This window comes from Mastacembelus armatus, chromosome 9 (genome assembly GCF_900324485.2).
Source record: "Mastacembelus armatus chromosome 9, fMasArm1.2, whole genome shotgun sequence".
Taxonomy (NCBI): domain Eukaryota; kingdom Metazoa; phylum Chordata; class Actinopteri; order Synbranchiformes; family Mastacembelidae; genus Mastacembelus; species Mastacembelus armatus.
Window position 1 is genome coordinate 14776474 of NC_046641.1, and position 20295 is coordinate 14796768.

Sequence of the window (20295 nt, forward strand, 5' to 3'; positions counted from 1 at the left end):
CCACCCGCTACACACACACACACACACACACACACACGCGCTCTCTCTCACACACATACATAGGGAGGAGCTACGTCTGTGGAACGGGAGCTATTGTGTCAATGAGTGCCAGTTATGGACAACTGTATTTCTATTTTTACGCAGAGGCATTTCATAAGAATGCACATTGGAGAAGGAGAAAGGTTGGACGTTATTAATAGTCTTGGCACAGAAAAAAGAAAAATGTAGTTTGAAATTGAAATATGATTAAGTGGAATTGTACAGTCATCGGTCTGCAGGCTGTGTCATGCCAACTGTCACTGGTCATTTTGAATACACAGTAAAGATGCAGGTCTTCCTTCATCTACCCGCATTACCCCATGTCGTGCGTTTTTGCGCGCATAACACGCGAGTCGCAACGTAATCATAGTCAAAGCGTTTCTTGTCTCTGGTCACGGGACCACCCTTATTTCCCTTGTGGTCCCTTGTGGTCCCTCCTGGTCCCAAGCTGGCGAGCTTTTCAGTCACTGGGTTTTTATAAATGGGCCCTTATTTTACTTGGCTCTGTTCTCTTTAGAAGGGTCATCAAGTGAAACCTGAAAAACAGCAGCAAAACTAAAAAAAAAGTTGTTGTTTAAAGATATGGTACATTTAGGCTACAATCTGATGTGCATGCTCTGCAAACTCTCCTCTACTGTTGAAAACACACAGACACACTCCTTCATAGCCTTAAACCAAGCCGAAATCAACATCTATTTGTCAGATTTAAAAATGCAAGACTGCCACAAAACACAAGCATAACTAACTACTTGCATATGCTGTCGGCACATTATACAACAGTGAGCCCAGACTTGTGTAGAAATCTAGATCACATATAGATATACAGTATGAGCTTCAAGAAGTGACATACAGTACAGTGCAGTGTGCCAGGATTTGAGCTCATCATTATATAATAACAGGCCACCTGTAAATGCAGCAGTTTGTGTGTGTGTGTGCGTGTGTGTGTGTGTGCGTATCTGTGTGTAATTATGCTCCTGAGTAGTGGCCTGTCAGGGACTATTGCTGTCTTGTTACTGTAACAGCTCAGTACAGTGCTGCCTGAACAGGCCCAATGCCAAACACTATACTTTTGTTGTTTAATATAAACCAGTGCGCTCATGCCTGGTAACACTTTCTTCAGCTGCTATCATTTAATTTCTTTTAAAAACAAAACTCACTTACCATCAAGCAATTGAATCATCATACAGGGCTGTGCACAGTCTAAAATATCTTATTAGACAGAGACTTCAGTTAAAATGAGGTTGAGGCACTTCCTTGGCATTAACCCGCTTGAAGTGAAATCATATGTCATGCAGCTCATCTTACAGTTTACTGGACAGCAGACTTGGTCAAGTTCATTAAAATTCTGCATGTGAGATGTGTTCACCTGTGAGTTTACTAGGTGCTACTGCTGTGTGCAGGTGGATCATCATGGATAAAGCTTTTTTATCTGCTAACATCAATAGTAATGCAAATGCTGCAAAACAGATTTCAACACACTCTAACTCTGTCTTTATATTCTTTCATCTTTCTCTCTATCTTACTTTAATCTGTCTATCACACATACTTTGAAGCATTGCTAAGCGGTGGAGGCGGGCAGGGTATAATTCGAGCTCAAGATGCACACCAGTTAGTTTAAACTCTAGAAATATTCTCATGTCAGAGCTTATCTCACTTAATTCGCTGAAGTGCTGGCAGACACATTAGAAAACAGAGCAACTATCACATCCTGGTCAGGGACGGCCAGCACATACCAGCAAGTTTTCAGAGACCCACTTCAAGTACACATTTTAATGTCTGACTAGACCATTACACACACCTGTCTCCTCTACAACCTTTGGAACGTGATCTAGAATATTGTCTTCCCAGGGTCACATACATCGTCTCATTTTACTGGCTTCCACTATTGGCCTACAGCTAATTCACACCCTTCCCCTAGCCTGAAAAGATACTAAAGGTATTACACCCACCTTCTGCTAGACAGTGTGTGGCATTTAGTTCTTTGTAACAACATGCAGCAATTTCCTGTGCCTCTAACACTTCACCCCTTCTCTTCTCCTCCTGTCGAATACTGTTGTCACACCACACCAGTGGTGGAAGAAGTACTCTGAGCCTTTCTTAAGTTAACGTTCCAATACATTAATGTAAAAATGTGTCAAAAGTTCCACCACTGCACCACAATCAGTTATATCGAAATAGTCACTAAAAAGTAGTGTCACAGTAAATCAAGCTGCACTAAACATCTACATGCTGATATGCAAAGGCAAACATTCATCATCACCCACATACCATACAACTGCATTATATAGTAAATCATTCAGAACAATGACTTCAATGAAAGTAACACCATAATGTACATGTATTGTGTTGCATTCATTCATTCAAATAGTATAGAAGTACAGTATTTAATGCAGAGTAGTGATTTACATAGTGACACACAATTTCTTACTTTCTGATTTATTACCAGTACATTTATTTGTATGAAGCATATAAATGTTATTGATGGTAAAGATGTAACTCTTGCTAACTTTACTGGTGGGTTGTTCAGTCTTTAAAATACATAATATTTCATGAGAAAACACTAAAATAAACATAGAGTTGTAGAATGTGCAATATTTCCCCCCTGAAATGTAATGCAGCAGTAAAGTATAAACAAGCATATAATAAAAATACTCAAACAACTCAAGCACTGTGTTTTAGTAAAATGTAGGCTATGTTTCCATTCTGCCCATGCAAAAAACATTGGATAGCCGTAATTTAAACTTTATGAGACATATTTAAACATATACAAGATCAGAATCATCAGTTTCTGCATAATATTTAGCAGTTGCCACTGTACTTCATATATCTAAAAAGAGCTTGGCAATAAATAACAAACCACTTAGACAGCCTGGAGTGTGTCTGTGTGGACTTGTCCAAGTCCCAACCTGCAGGAGTCTCAGGAGTTGTGCCTTGATATAGGTGAAAGGATGTCTATTTGAATCCCGCTGTGCTGTATGTTTTTAGTTGGACCACTGGAGAAGCAACATTTGTTAAAATTGCCACTGTTGCTGACGGAGCCCTAATGGCTGCTGCTCACCTGTGGATCATACAGACAGCTGAGAAAGGAACAGAGCCCATTTACAGTGGTAACTGCCTTCGCACTGTTGCAGGCCAATCACTGAATCTGTCTGCTACATCTCCTCTTGGTACTTTAATGGGCACTGAAGCCTGTTTATTTTCCCCACAGGGTGTAAAGTGAAAAAGAGTAAACATGTAGTTATATCTAAAATATGTGGCTAACATATTGCTGATTGCTGAACCTTCCCATATGTGACATCTGAGCACACCAGAGCTGCATCTGCATTCAGAGCAGCATTCTCCTGTCTCTCTTCTCATATTTGATATTCACTTGTGGTTTATGTTGAAAACTGACAGGAAAGTGGGGATTACAAGCATCTAGTGTAACACTGGTAACAGCCATTGGCTTGAAAGTGATACTGTTGGTCTTTAGAAACTTTGTCCAAGTTCAGCAGACTATTATGAGTCTGCAGCATTTGCAGATGCAGAAGGAGAGAAGTTAAGTTCAGTTAAAAGTAGCTCATCTAAAATGTTATTTTGATTATTTAAATTGAAAAAACTATGTTCACAATAAATAGCAACAGATCAATTTACTAATCATGTTTATTTACCATTTTAGGAAAAACAGACAGTGAAGGACCCAGGAAAGTCATTGCAAGAACAAGTACAACAGAAAGGATTAACAGAGGAAAAAGTGAATAATCTGTCAGTGTTTACCCACATGTGGCTTCATTGTCAGTTTTCCCTCAGAAAAAAAACACTTGCTTGAAAATGTAGATCCCATAACATTTTACCTGAATAACTGAAACACTTTAACAGACAAACATTTTGCTCAGTAGTCTACGCAGATATTTAAGACACTTAGACTTTATAGTTTTAAATTATCTAACGGTTGCCAGTGTATATTTTTCAGTCAAAAACTACATGTTTCTATCAGAGGTTCATCAAACAATAACAAAACAAAATGATTATATATACTGAACTCTAAAAACTGTGCAAATATGAATTTATAAGTAAATCAATAGATAACAGTCATGTTCACAGCTGTATGCTCATTCATCTGCCAGGGTGTTGGGCTGGCATCATAGTCTGTCTAGGTTATAAATGTAGCAGATGAGTAGTTATACATGTAAAACCACCAATCGACACCATCCACACCTGTTTGCATAGTTCATACTGGTGTCACACACCAAAAAATAACAAATAGCAAACAGATCTACCAATACCTATCAATACATTTTGTAAACCCCTGTTTTTAAAAGTGTTATATAAGTAAAAGTACATATTTGGTGTATTTCTCTGTGTACTCCACTGTGTATTCCTCTGTGTATTCCACTGTGTATTCCCAAAATGAATGAGTGTATTTTTGTCTACATGTGTTAGTTTGTTAATGTTTACTGTACATCTGATATGTCATCTTCTCCTTTTGAGGTATTTGTCAAACACTATCAATATCAAGAGCAATACTCAAGCGATCCTGGATGATAGAGTCTCGCTTTCTACATTGCAGGGAACAGAAAAGAAAGAAAAAAGAATAAAATGTAATAAACTAAGATTGCCCCTGAGCACCTGACTAATGATCATTTGATGCCTGACAGTGATGTGAAGGAGGCAGCTGACACATACATGTATGCACTGCGGTGAGAGATTAACACATAATTCATACAGTATCTGCAGATGTAAGCGGAGCTTGGACTGTTTTAGCACAAGAAAACTCGGTAGACAGCGACAATCACATGCCCTAGTTAAGAATTCAGTGTTGAATTCAAGTTTCCTCACCCACATACACACAGACATATATATACACTACAACTATCACATGTACTGTATATACACACAGTTGTGGCAGTATGTATTATGATAATTAGGAGACAATAGCAGGAATTACAGGAAATGAGAATCACCCAGTGTCACAGGAAAAGCATTCGCCTTTTTAACATTATCCAACTGGCAAGTTTCACACTATTTTAATTGGTCTCCAAGAAAATTCTAGTTGACGTAATCTTTTATCTTTTTTTTTCGTTTTTTTTTTTACTCTGTCAGCAATATCCATTCAAGCAGTGCTGCTGTTAGCAAATGGTTTGGAATAACTGCTTTGTATTCAGAATTTTCATACAGCTACATTAATATCAGCTACCTATTATTTTCAGTCAGACAGAATAGGTGTGTATGTTTGTGTGAATGAAATTCACCATTTTTTATGATATTTCATTATCATTAATTATAATGAACATACTGGCACCTATTTCATGTTGGCTACTAACAGTGTACCATTTTATTTGGCTATGTAGGCATCTATAAACCAGCAAAGAAGACTATCTTGTAAAACACACTCTTAACTACTGTCAGTGAATATGCTGTAATATGAAAATATGATGATATAACATAGAGAAGGATAAAGTTTATTCTGCGATACTCTATATACTATAAAAGAGTTTTTATATCTTATATCATGTGGAGGACATGATATAAAAAATATATCATATATCATATATCATATTATATAAAAAAATCTTTATGTTGTCAGTGGTTGCAAAACTGTCAGAAGCCTTGATAGAAAGAGTCTAAGCCAAGGCCTCCACAACAGTATATGTACAGTATATGTGTGCGTATGTGTTGGTGAGACCCAAAATGGCAAAATGAAGTAAAGCATGACTGATTAAGTGCTGTAAGACAGACCATGCACATACACAGACACACACCAGCCTTCTGGGCCTCGCCACAGCCAGCTTCAGTTTCTTCTGTGTATCCAGGTTTGTATGAAAGCCATGAATAAGTCAGCATTTCTGCATGATAGGTCTGTAACTAGGAGTGACAGTTAGAGAGCATCGTCTAGAATCTCAGATGGGACTGTGTGTGTGTGTGTGTGTGTGTGTGTGTGTGTGTGTGTGTGTGTGTGTGTGTGTGTAGGCTGAGTGCTTGTGTCCTCCTTCCTCCCTCATCTACCTCACAAATGGACATCATGCTGCTGATGAGGCCTGATAGAGAGAGAGAGGCTGTGGACATCAGATGTAAAATGGAGCTGAGGGTTCAGGCAAACAAACTGTGTCGTCATACAACTAAACAACAATATTGTTATAATTAGTTTTATTTACTAAACTTGAAGTCTTGTAAACCTTAGGTTCATTTATGAGGTCGACCAGTTTAGCAAATGAAACTTGTTGAGGTGTCATTGACACAATGCCTCAGATAATTTCCAACCATTGGATTTTATCAGTGATGAATGAGTGTCTTTACTCAAATATTGTCATTTAGTTGTCTTAAAATCTCTATGAGGCGTCTGGATTAGGAATATTTCACAAACAACTACATGCCATGAGGATAATTTATGCGTTTAATATTCTACACTCCATGTTCTTATAACTACAGCCCAGCCACAGCAACCAGTCAGACAAACTGTAAGAAGTGCAAGCCAGACAAGTCCAACTCCTGAGTTCAGGTTCATTTATTGCCACTTACCTGTTCTCTGCTCACATGCCGGTTCTTATCCAGTCATCCAGTGTGTGATTTATTGCTTAAGATGTACTTCAGGAGATTCTGGTTGAACTTGTACTTGTTTTACTTTTTTTGCAAACAAACAAATGGACAAACTTACATACATTTTGTCAAAATTTTGTTATGAAAAGCAAATGATTAGAATTTTTCTTTGGTGTGGATGGCATAACTTGATTTAATTGCTGATATGAAGGTAAAATATTTGAAGTTTTTTTTGCATTTAATAGGAAAGCATAGCTGACCTCTCCTCTTTGCTAGGTTTATTTGACCAAGCGAGATATTTGTGTACACACAATGGAAGTACAGTGAAACCTTGTTGCATGTACAGATGTATATCAGGTGTTGAGTGGAATTGATTTTATGAGGAAATGATGATGCAGAGCACAGTATAACTCCAATGGCATACAAAATGGAAGCAGCTGTTCCCCTGACATTGCATGTTATTATTCCTGTCTTCATCTATGCTAGTTTAATCTGGATTCAAATTCAGATCTAGATTCAACACCAGTGTCTTAATTCTGTCCCTGAGCTGCAGCTGTAATTTCACCTGGGCGGCTCGATGTGGGTATAGCAGCTGATTTAATGACATGCACTGTACACAGAGTCCCTACTGAATAAGTCAGCCTCCGTTTACACACCCATATTGCTCATCTATTTTTTAGTTCAGGGCATTTCTCTGTCTTGCCTTCTCGCTCCCACTCTGTCTGCCTGTCCATGTGTCTTTTAAGGCTATTAAGCAACAATCAGCTATTTATTCTGGTCTATTTGTTGTAAGAGTCCTTCTTATTGTCTTTAGGGTATTCTGAGGTTGATTCTATTGAACTGGGGTTGGTTGTGGGTTTTGGTGTATAGTGGCTGGGGTTCAGTAGAAGGAAAGAGAACTGGTTGAAGAAAAACTTTACTTAAAATAAAAAATACAGTGTTTACTGCAGTCCTTGATAACAGCTGAATGACTCCACTTCTTAAAGGCAACGGTCAAAACAATCTGCTTTGAATTTATTACCTCTTGATGTATAATAATGTATATATTACCGTTTAATACTGGGTATTTTTTATGCTGTCATTGGAGAATTAATGTCATTATGATCAAACCTTCTGTGTTACTCCACAGACAGACTTTAGCTTTGAACTGCTAAATGATTGATGGGTGAGATGAAAGTGAATGTAGGTCACTGTGGGAGAGGGTCGGTAGAGGCAGCATAAATCAGACAGGGATAATAACCAAATATCATGGAGGAGTCACTGCAGGTGTATTCGACAGGCATAACTCAACAATCTGCCATATCCACTAAACACTGGATTGCGCATTTTAAGTCCTAACACATAATTTGATGTAGAAGAGACAGTGAGTTTAGTGATTTAAACGTGATGTGATTCTTGATTTAAACTGTGACAGTGAACTGTGTTTAGCATTACAATATTCACCTAGACTGGCTCGTTTAGGTGAAGGTTTTCTAAAACTGTACTACACACTCTTCTCTAAACGTGTACTGAATTTGGACATCACTTGTATATATGCGAGTCTAATTTTTGATAACAGGTGGTAGAAGCAAACATTTTTCATGAAATGTTTTTCCTGTACACTGAATCTGATTTGTTATCAGATGTGTGCTATTTCCGAGTGTGTTCTGGATGTCTGCTCTGTGGTCTTTGTTTAAATCATGTAAAAATATTCTTGTCTCCTCGTTAAGCAAGTTCACTCAACTTTTACTCAGACAGGAGGCAGCAGCCAAACAAAGAATGATGCCAACGCATCTGATGCTAAAGAGGCCTGAGCTCAAAGAATGTCAAAACACACAGGAAAATGCAGCTCAAACACATATGAACCACAGAGGATCTTAGTGCTGAAAACAAGGGGAGCTCTACTGTGTAAAGAATACATTTGCACAACTTTTAAATCTAATAAGGAAGATGCAAATCAGTAGATACAGATAGGGCATTTGGTAAAATATTGAACAATCATATTACAATATTGAAGTCCTCTTTAAAAATGTGAATTAAATGCATGAAGTTTGCTGGGTCTCGAGTCAGCATTCATTTGATTCCACTTTAAATTTGCATGACAGAAATATAAAGACATGAAATCATCACCTCTGCTTCTCAGTCTAGTCAAACCCCATACATTATTCTATTACAGTACATTGTCGTGTATCATGAAATATCTATGATGATGTAACATCTATATTGCATTACCACTTGCCCCAGATTTCATCTGTATTTTTGACACACATTGGGCTGCACTCTACGGTTCAACTAGTATACAACTAGTCCTTTCCTCTCTTGCTAAAAATTCACCAGAGATCCCCCTCTGAAAGGCTTTGGTTCATTCTCCCCTCTATCTGTGAAAGCAGTACTTGGTGTATAATATCTGTGTTGCGATCTAGAGATGCAGACTCAACAAAGGGCCTCAGAAGAGGGACCCCTGAGTTCTATGTATCTGTGACAGACAGAAAATGAGAGAGGGAAATTGACAGTGATGCAGGGCTATCAAAAGGGCAAAAAGAGACAAATGAGAGGCAAAGAAAGGGAAGAGAACTGGGGACCAGATGGAGAGAAAAAAAGATGTGAAAATCATAAAGGCAGAGTCAGAGAAGGAGAAAAAGAAAATGGACATGGGGCATGAAAAGCTGAAGCTGGTGTCAAGAGTAAAGGGTGAGGAGAGAGATGAGAAAGTTCTGTTGTCAGCACAGAGAGGACAGCAGGTGATGGAAGGATAATGACAAAGGGAGGAGCCTGCTTGACCCCTGTTGACCCCCTTCTGGGTCCAGCTGCTGGGAATAGTTGAAGGAAGTGGGTGCAGAAGCAGTCCTAATGTGCTGGGATATCCTGCGGTCTGCCTGCTAACCCCTCTTCCTCCAACAATAATGTTTGTTCCCATCGTTGTACAGTCACCTCTGCAGGATGAGGTTGTGCTCAAGAGCAACACAAACGCATCAGAAATACACTCATAGACACCTTATGCAGTGATACACACATTTTCACATGCATGCGCGCACAGATGGATACATGCACTAATGTACGCAGGCCTTCACACATGCTGACAGCCAAAAACACACCTCCAGTTGAATCAACAACATTCACAGCCAAGGACGCTGTCACTCAGGTCACTGCATTACGCAGAAATGAAGGACAGTGTTGAAATTATAGCACAGAGGAGGAAGAGCCAGTGGATTACAACCACAGAAAGTCTGCCAGAGATGGCACTAATAAAAACAATATTATCATGCAGTGTAGTGCAGTTGGTTTGGTTTACTGAGTGCAAACAAAGCTCATTATCCCTCTCAGTGCAATTTTATACATATACACCAAAGTGAAAGCTTGTCATTTGTTTTTAAAGGATACACATAATTACTCTGAGATGTGACTATTTATCATTTTGTGGTTGCTGGAACCAAATGCTAAATGGCTAGTGTCTCCAAAAGAACAGTTGTTTTATTTGCAGTTGTACTTCATTATAGATAGTTAGTCTTGTCCCCTGTCTGTCAGACAAATGTGTGGGTATTTTCTCCGGTGGAAAAGTTGGTTTGCCTTTCTCTCACCCACCCTCCCACCACCCTCCATAAAACATCAAAGCAAGGCCACACTGAAACTTCAAGCCCATTATGGCATTGGCCCTCCTACCCTCAGATCCAGTAATTACAGCTCATACAAGGCATCAACATTATTACTCGTCAAACCATAGTATCATAATACCACAAAGCACTTCAAAGAGACAACTCACATTTCAAGGGAAAAATTAAAACTCATGGATTATGCATCAGGAAGGACTGATTCAGTCTTCCATAGCTGGGCCTCAGATCATGTTATATTGAGCAAGAACCAAACTTGATAATCATACAAATAAGGCACATAAGATTTATGTGGGTGTAACATGAAAATACATTTTACATAATTTTTAAACTGACCAGGCCATTAGTTTGTGGTTTTTTTACTAGCCTGTGTTTTGAATTTACAATGTGGTGTCTATTTCACATGAAACAGCTGTATTACGCAGCACCCATGTGTGAGATAGATTGGTTAAATTACACTGCCTGGTTACCAAAGTATTTTTTTATATGTTGCAATACTGCCCTCTTGTGTCAACTGTTTGCAAAGTGAAATATTGTGAAAAGTATGTTCCTTGTAGTTTTTGTCTTTATTTTTGGTGGTATCAAAATATAGTCAATTTGCAGTCATGAACATGAAAGAACAGGGAAACTATATTAATTGAAATGTTTTTCCTATTTAAAGAAATAAAAGAAGATCAACTTTATTGATTATACACAGACACAGCTGCAGAAGTACAAGAACAAAATGCATAGACAGTATAGAGTAACTAGAATACTACAGTATATAGATTATGTCCATCTAAAATGCCATGGACTGTGTAGACTTGACTTCAGATTCTATAGATGATATTTGGATGTTTTGGTACCTCTGTTAATTATACTTTTAGTTCTCTGCTCCTACAAAAGAAATAGGATAACAGCTGAAATAACAGCTTAGAGTGAGAGTACATGGTCCTTATATAAATAATTACTTTTTCTTAGTAATTCAGTAGACTATCAATATCTGATGTCTGTCTGCAATGATTCTCGGTTATCCAGATGTAATTGTCTAGAAAGTTCTTCAATCTGATGAAACCACTTGGATGAATTGTTTTGACTCAACAACAAGTAGTCCACTTGTCATGACTCAGCTTCTGATATGTGTTATTTATACCATATCATATCACTTATGTAATTCTTTAACGCATAAGTAGTCTACACATTTTGATGATTATTTTCAGTTTCAGACATTGTAGATCACTTCTTTTTGTCTTCTCTCTGCACTACAAAGACATTTCTGCTGGTAAAGACGTACACACTCTTACATAAACTCAGAGAGTCCAATATCACACTGAGCATCAATATCTTTTATACCTTTACGCACTGTGGACTAAAGTTTGTCTATGACTGAATTCTCTTTTGTTTTATTGTTTTTTTGTTTTTCTTTTGTTTAAAACTATTATGTATTTTTTTAATATCCACTAGTCATAAATGTAGCCAACAGTGATAAGTAGTCATGTAAGTATGTATGCCAAAACTGAAAACCAATATAGCATTGTATGTAGTTATACTACGAAGCTGCTGTACATTTTTAATAATACTGTGACCTAATTCCTGGTAGGTAGCCGAGAGTTTAGTCACCGCTGTCCAAATGTCATGACATTAAATGTCCCTAATGCCACTGACTTGTTGGCCATTTTAATTATTCATGGAGAATGTCCGTTCTGGTTATCTCAACATGCTTTAATTGAATTTGAAGCCTCCAACCTACATTTACATTCCCATTTAACACTGTTTTGCATTACAGTTGATCTCTAGTACCCAACATAGTGCAAATAGAAATTAAGAAGGTAGCAGCTGGCAAAGGATTTTAAAGGGTATGTATAAGATTACATATTACTATTTCATATTGCAGAGAAGTCTTATGTTTACAAGGCTTAGACAGTTTGATAACAACAATTCACATTATTATTTCAGCGAAAACAGTAGTAAGGTGAAAATGTATATATATTATATCTAAGATGAAAATGAAAAATATGTACAGGGAAAAATAAAAAATAAAAATAACATCAGATCATAAGAGCAGGTGGACTGATCAAAGTAAACTGGACTCCAGTGCACTGAGCAGCAGTGACACCTGGTGGTATTTATTATGAGGACTTGAATCACCTTTCAGCTCACTTAACCAATACCAGGTTAAATAGTATAGATTTTGTAGCATGGGTTCAACAGTGACCAATATTTCTTAATCCTAAAAACAAATGAAGCAAACAAAAAACAAAGTAACACATATAAAGGACACATGGCTCACTTCTTATTGAAACACTTCAATTTATTAAAAGGGCAACAAACAAAAACATTATTCTAAAATCAAGCCAATAATTAGGCACAGACTTCACCGCAGTTAGAAGAGTTAGTAGTTGGCTGGCCTCGCAATCTTTGAGTCAGGACCACATATTTATTTCTAAAGCCAATCTAGAAAAATGGGTCACATATTTTCCAAGGCTCACAAGACTCTTTTTTTCTGTCCCTAGTGTACAGAAAGAGATGAGAAAGAAAGCTTGAATATTTTCTGCTCCTGCCACTTAGAATATCTGAGGGAAATTAAAAAACTTGGCTTCCCACACTCCCTTTTCTAATTGTTTATTAGCTCATTTTAGCTTTTTTAATTTTAGCAATTGTTTTGTGAAATCCTGAATATAGGTCATTTACTTGTAATGGAGTATTTATATGTGTAGTTATATATTTGCGTTTGTTTCACTGGTACTTCTAAAGAATATTGCTAAAGGATACTAATACTTTTTTCACAACCTTCAACTTTTTATGGACTTCAGCTGTATGTTGGCTATAGTATGCGCTGAGCTTCTAGACTGCCCTCTGGCTCTGAAGCGACTACATAGACCATAATGCACTGCAACGAAACAGTCATTATAATGACACATCTTCAACATAAGGAAAAGCTTCCTTTTTGAAAACGTTCTGTTTGCTAACCTTGGGGAAAGGTTGGCTCCTTCCTATGGTTAGCATTTAGAGAAGTAAATAAACACTCGTCTTATCAAGCTGAGGCTCTAGGGCTCTAAATATGAGTCGTAACTGATCTTCAGTTAGCTCAGAAGCTCGCTAAAAGAGAGCTTCACAAGCTAGTACGTGCTAACGTTAGCAAAATGAGAGGACCAAATTCGTAACATTTAACGGTGGAAAACTACAGACAGCTGAAAGCAACAACGGACGACATGTCATCTACAGGAAAGTAGTAGAAGTAAATTAAAAAAAAGAGTAGCACAAGGTAAGTAGTCAGTTAGTTTCTCTAACACTGGTGTTAACGGTGTGTTTTTATAAACTGCAGCTGGCTAGCTAAACTTGACAGCTAATTTAGCATCATGACTTGGAAACTAGCAGCTAATGTATAAAGTGTCGGCTTAAAATCATAAAGACCCTTAACTGATTGATAGGTTTTAGATAAACGGATAAGTCAACGTTAGTTGGATGTGGTGTCATAAACTGTATTTTAAACTTCTGGCGTGGCAAGTGTTATCACGTGAATTGCCATAGCACAGGAAACATAACGCTGACTTTCTCCAGTCCAGTAAAATAACCTAAACCTTACTGCGGCGCTTTGTGTTAATGTCGTAGACCAGACTTTGTCTTGTTTTCCAGTTACTGAAAATATGTATTTTTATTGTAATGCTGTCGTTAAAGTGACAGGGTAATAACTGAACGGAATTCTTGCTAGGAGCTAGCTAACACATTAACAGCAGCCATAATGCTAAATATCCTTACTCCAGGAAAGTGCTCTATATATCGATAAAGCTTTTAGACATGTGATATGTCTCTTCACTTGACCATATCCGGGTCTACTCTAAAGTTCAGTTAACAAAGGTTGTTAAGTAAAGTTGACACCAAGTAAACCAGTTCAACCCGGCTTGCAGTGTATTAAGGTGTATCTCTGCACTGTTGTGATCCAATTGGCTCAATGACACTACTCTCCAGCTTTTTAATAATCCCCTCGATTCAATAGGCTTTGTTACCAGTGCACAGAGGTTAAATACTGTATATTTACAGGGATTTCTTACAAGTTTAATCGTAGGTTATCTCCAAATGCTAACAGTAGAAATTCGTATAAAATGGAAATGCCTTTAAAGCTTTATACACATCCAGGATCAATTTAAAGTGATATCTAGCTTGTAAAGGTTTTCCCCACAGGGGCTGTAGCCACAGTGCTAGAAATTCTTGTTCCCCAGAAGCATCAGCTACATCACCTTGCTTGTTCAAGGTCCTTCTGAAAGCTGTCTAGTTTGTCTATAAACAAGCTCACTGCGTTTATTTTGCTGTGAAAAAAACGTTTGATGATGACCTCTAAAAGGGCTGGCTCTCAAAATAGCATGCATTTTAACTGACGCGATAGGCCACCATGATCTATTGAGCTGTGATGTTAGTATGCCTTTTTCAAAAGTCTGCATGCCAAATAAGTTTAATGCTGATTTGCAGTGGCTTCTCTCAGTTTAACTAGTATGTCTCATTGTGGAACGGATTTCATACAGTTTGCATTGGTGCAAATTAATTTTAAAAACACTTGACCATATGGTGCAACAGAAAGATTTAGCAGTTTATCAGTTCCCCCCTTAATAATGTTACAAGTACTGGGTGTTAAATTCATTTACAGATAATAGCTGATAGTAATATGCTCTTGGCTCGATGCTGACAGAACCAAAACATTTTCTGTTTACATTTTTATGCCTCCCTTGCTCTCTCCCTCCCAGCATTTCTGTAGAGTCACAGACTTAAAATTACAGACTACACACAACGATGAACACATCCGTCTCATGGTTTCCCATGAATCACACCTGGAGTGGGAAGGTGTTGTGAGAACGGAGAGTGGAGGAAGGAACACAAGGAGACTATAAATAAAAGTCATGAATCTCCATCAGGTCCTCACAGGGGCTGTCAACCCTGGGGACAATTGTTTCTCTGTAGGGAGCATCAACAATGTGCCATTCACGGTAAGATATTTCTCGCTCTAGAAATATTCCCCTTCTCCTTCCAGCCATTCAGGAGCTCTGATGTGGTTTGACCAGATTGATCTGTCAGACATTTAAACTCCTTTGTTTGTTTTGTTTTAAATGGAAGGTGTAACACCTCTGCCTGCTTGGATAGTATGCCCACATATTTTTAGATGACATTTAGAATAATTAACATGTAATATGCATGATTCAACAGTTACACTAAATATTGACAAGTTTGTGGTTAATTCCCATCAGGGATTCTTCAAAGTGTTAAAAATGTTTACACACATGACATTAACAGGAACTTAAAATTCAAATATTCACTAAATAGCAATGATCAAATGCTTCATTTGAGTGCTAATCTTACTCTTACTTAAAAATGTAGGCTTTATTTTTGTTAGCCATGTTAGGTGCTGTATAATTTATATCCTGCTTAAAAAGCTCTTCCCTCTTTTGCAGTAATTTCAAGTTCATGTTGCATGTCTCAAATATCAACAGCAGTACCTCTGACTGGGTTTGAACTCTGTGTTCTTAAAGCAAACCCTGCCGGATACTCTTCCCATGCTGGTCCAAGAGTGGCTAGATCAATAGGAGAACTATATCTGTCCTCTGTTCTCTTGTGAATGTAGTACGGTCACAGTAATTCACAGCTCATGTGAAGATGATCTTCAGAGTGCCACAGAAATACAGTGTAGAATTCTAATCTTATCTTGTGCTCTAGAGCCATCATATGGTGACATGTTTGATGCTGTCACACTGACTCCAAGACAAGTGTAGTTTAAATTATCCTTCATGTAATTTTCTCTGGATGATTCTGAGTGTCATCTTCATCCTGTTGTATTTCTTGCTGTCTGTCTGTCTCCTGACAGGCCTATGCATCAGGTTGTGATGTGGTGATTCTGGGTAGTGACTTTGAGCGACTACAAATCATCCCAGGGGCCAAACATGGCAACATTCAGGTTGGCTGCGTTGACTGCTCACTGCAAGGTGGACAGGTAAGAGTAATGGAGTGGAGCTTTCTCTGTGTTGTCAGACGAATATGCAAAATGAGATCTTCCCACCATACTATACCATACCATACAAACAATGCAGTTTGTTTTTAAATATTAATTAATTGCTTTCATAGCTGCCTTGTAATCATAGAGAGCACAAATTCAACTGAAAATAAATTCGTGGAATATGTTGTTTCTTCACCATTTCTTCAGTATTGTACTGTGGGATAAAGGATTTGCTACTGGCAGTGTTGTGCTGTTGACAAACAATGCAGGATTTGTGTAGTAATTATAATGCACCTAATCCTACGCAAACTCAAACCTTAATACCACCCCCTGGAACACAGAGATTGTTAATCATTTCACTTTCTTGTTGAAAAATAAAACATTTGGCCCAAATCTATAAAAGAAAAAGTGCAGCACACTAAAATATGTTTTTGCACAACACAATGACATACAGTTTCCCTTCCTGTTGCTTCATTTATTGTAATGACTCAATATTTGGGGTTGGTGTAATCTATTTTTGAAGAAGTGTGATAGGCAATGTCAACTTACAATGCCAGTGAAATCATACTTGTCAAATTCATCCTACCCACACATTGTAGATTTTGTTGTAGATGAGCTCTCTTATTAAGTATTGGGAGCTTATGTTGTAATGAGATGCATTTGGTGGCTGTTTAATAAATGTGAGGTTCCTATGATCAACTGCAGTTTACTTTGCAAACCGTATTATAAAAACCTACTGTATGTGGTTGCCAGACAATTAGTTGCCACACTGCATAAACATCACAATTACTGTACTTTCCAAAGTATTAAAAGCATGAGTCATCATTGCCAGACCATCACTTAAATGGTGGACCAGGTTTTTTTCAAATGAACACCCAGTCCTTCATCACTCCCCTCATCATCACTCCCCTCATGTGATGTTTAATCCAATTCAGTTGGGCCAGAACTAGCCTCACATGCCTCCTGCATGGTTTGGCATCTGTTTAAGCATGTTCAGTTGGTAAGTTTTCCAGTTTGACCTCATGGCTTTTCTCCAAACTGTGACATTTGAAATGCATCTGGTTTGCACAACACAGATAAGCACATTTGTCACATTTTAAGTGTTGTGGAAATTTAGATGCATTAATTGTAAGCATTAAGGACTGCCATACAACATTAATTTTCCAACTCATTATACTGAAGGTGTAATTAGTTTTTAAAGAAAATCACGTTATTTTGAGACATTACTAAACTAACAATTGGGAGAATAAAAATATGCTCATGGCCTTTCCAGTAGATTTTGTGTTGTGTTCAGATTGGAATCTACAGTCTGCTTAACGCCATTAAGGAAAATTATTGACAGCACAGAACAACAATAATTACTTTCAACTGTGCATTACATTACATCAAGCCATGTTTTTCTTTAGGTTTCAAAACAAATGCAGATAATGCAACATTATAGACACAGGACAGTGAGCACCTTCCTCTAACAACATGAAGAGGTGACATCAGATCATCTTTTGAAAACTGCAGTCACCAAGGTTAGCCACAGTAGCTAAAACAGCAGGCTGTTCCTGGTTGAAAGGGTTTCATTGGACCTTTAAGATGGCAGTTGTGATATTCTTGCAGCATAATATTTCAAAATATCATGTGTCATTTTATGAAAATCAGACCATTAAAACTACAGAAAAGGTTTTACAATACATTTTTGTATTTTAAGACCAGGCCTATATTGACTTTATTGCTATACATCTACAGTATGTCTTTTTTTTTGTTTTGTTGTTTTTTAACAGCATAAATGTTGCACAATGTTGTTCTCCATTTGACTAAATGTGAAAAGAAGTACTGTGTGTAAGGATGCCTTTATCTGAACCATTGTCTGTCAAGAAGAATTTCTGTGTCACTGTGCATGTGATGTGCTTGCATGTGCGTGCCTGTGGCATATATATGCGCACATGACTCATTCTTCATGTTATTCATTTTCTGACATTGGGGAAAATTATATACCCCAGAGACACAGCTTACATTATCCATGAATTGGATAGAAGAAAATCATTTTGCAATTAAATGTTGTAGTATCTTCAAAACATTTTCAAATTTAAAACTGTAAGTGACTGTATGTGGAGTAATATATGACTTCAGTCTGTATAAGAAAACATGTCTTAATGTTGATTTTCTGCTGGCAGATTGCAGCTTCCTATGGAAGCATTGTGTGTATCTTTGAGCCTGTTCAGCATCCAGATCAAAAAGACCCATCACTGACTGTGAGTAGTGATTATTTAAACCTTATATTAGCCTGAAGTCACATTAAGTTCAATATGTCTCTTTGAAGAGGGGAAGTAATGAAAAGATTTTACAGATCTTAAACACATCTTTCATTGGAGAAGTTCCCAGTATTACTGCTGTTAATTTCACATGATCACAGTGGTTCTCCTATGAAAGAAGTTTCAGAATTGGCTCTTGTTATGCAGTAGTACTATGTAACAACTGATACATAGGTTATGAAATTAAATAATTGTTACAACCTGCCCTGTTTGTAGCTTTAATGCTTTGTTTTAAATGTTGTCTTTTATTATTTTTGTACAGAAGTTGAACTGCCAGTGGCAGAAGACTGATCAGTTTGTATTACAGTCTATGGTACGGAACCTGGCCTGGCATCCCACAGGTAATTTGATAGAGATGTTTCTCCTAGTGCAACACACACATATCAAAATAAACACATTTGTCCTCAAAGTGTTAGGATTCAATACTATGATTCCAGAAATGGACCTCTCTCGCAGTGTATATCTTCATATTTGTTTTTTAACAAATGATATAAAATCTGTTGTATCTGTCCTGAAAGAGCGAATGTGTTTTTGTGTATTCAGGCAGCACTCTCTTAACAGGCTCTAGTAGCCTTCAGTTGTGGTCTAATGTTGATGGAGTAAGAGACAGAGCTGAAGAAGAGGGAAAGCAGAAAGAAATGTCCATAAGAGACTCTAGTTCTGCTTGGAGATGCATCTGGCAAAGCAAGTAAGAATTGAGATAAATCTGCTCATGGCGCTGCCTCCATCTGTGACATTAAGCTTGTGATGTTGGTTTCTTTTTTTAAACCAGCCAGTGTATATTTTTAAGTAATATTTTGTTGATATTTCAGCACTTGTATAGCTTTAACCTTGAATGAATGTGTTTATGTAATTTATTATAACCATTTTTGTTCTGTGTTCAGCAGTTGCCCTTACTTACTATATGTTTAATATTTGAAAATACTTGCATTTTGTAGTATTGACAACCCTTTATTTTTTTGTCTGTAGGACAGCCTCTCCTGTCAGTTTAATGAAGTTCTCACCGGATGGTGAATTCTTTGCTACTGCTGGACAGGTAACTGACATTTAGCAATAGTTGCTTAATTGTAACAGTAACTGACCAGTACCAGCTATGTTCAGTGCTTAGTTTAAGCCTGAAACCTAATTGCTTCAACTTGTAATATCACATCATGGCATCAGTTATATCCCTCTTTGTTTCTGCTATCCAGGATGACTGCCTAGTAAAGGTATGGTACAGCACCAGTAAGTGGAAGTCTGGTGTTTCCGAACTCTTCACACCTCCAGAGCCCAGTGTCAGTGTCCAGAGAGAGCTGGCCTTCTCCTTTGTTTACCTGGCTCATCCCCGTTCTGTTACTGGCTTCTCTTGGAGGAAGACCAGCAAGTACATGCCACGGTATGTACACTGGCAAGGAGACATATCATAGTTCTTTTTTCACAACAGTGATTCATTTATTTTCTAATCTGGTTTATTTTGACCTAAGCTGACAAAACTGACAGCAAGAGTAAGAACTGTGCAAGTGCAAAAAAACCATTAGTTCCCAGAAAATAACCGTAGCCTGAGGAGGGATTTTAAAGTAATAGCTATAACAATCGTCAATTTGTATAACCTATTTTTAGCCCTGACTTTACTGAGTATACAGGTAGTATCTTTACCCAGTTGTACATAGGCTAGATACTGTGTTGTACATTCTTACACTATGGCTGCCAGTTCTGTCCTGCTTTCACAGCAGGTCTAGTGTATGGAATATTATTTTAAAAATGATTAGTCAAGTATTTACTGTTATTGTTACTGTCTATGACATATCAGCCCAGACAATTAATGTATATCCTAACACAGTGTAATGTTAATGTCGACTTCCCACTACACTGTATGTACTTCCTAATATAAATTAGGCTTTAAGAAATACTG

At 37.5% G+C, this 20295-nt stretch overlaps 1 protein-coding gene across 2 annotated transcripts in view; it reads left to right on the forward strand.

Annotated features, from left to right (window-relative positions):
• The first annotated feature begins 13029 nt into the window (after nt 1–13029).
• Nucleotides 13030–20295, forward strand: part of dmxl1 (Dmx like 1) — a 45505-nt gene continuing 38239 nt past the window's right edge. For both annotated transcript variants that reach the window (XM_026321384.2, XM_026321385.2), the window contains exons 1-8: nt 13030–13386; nt 14861–15100; nt 15973–16098; nt 18267–18344; nt 18667–18745; nt 18948–19092; nt 19374–19440; nt 19595–19779. In XM_026321384.2, coding sequence (XP_026177169.1) covers nt 15014–15100; nt 15973–16098; nt 18267–18344; nt 18667–18745; nt 18948–19092; nt 19374–19440; nt 19595–19779 — 767 coding nt within the window. In that variant the 5' untranslated portion in view covers nt 13030–13386; nt 14861–15013. The remainder of the gene's footprint in view (nt 13387–14860; nt 15101–15972; nt 16099–18266; nt 18345–18666; nt 18746–18947; nt 19093–19373; nt 19441–19594; nt 19780–20295) is intronic.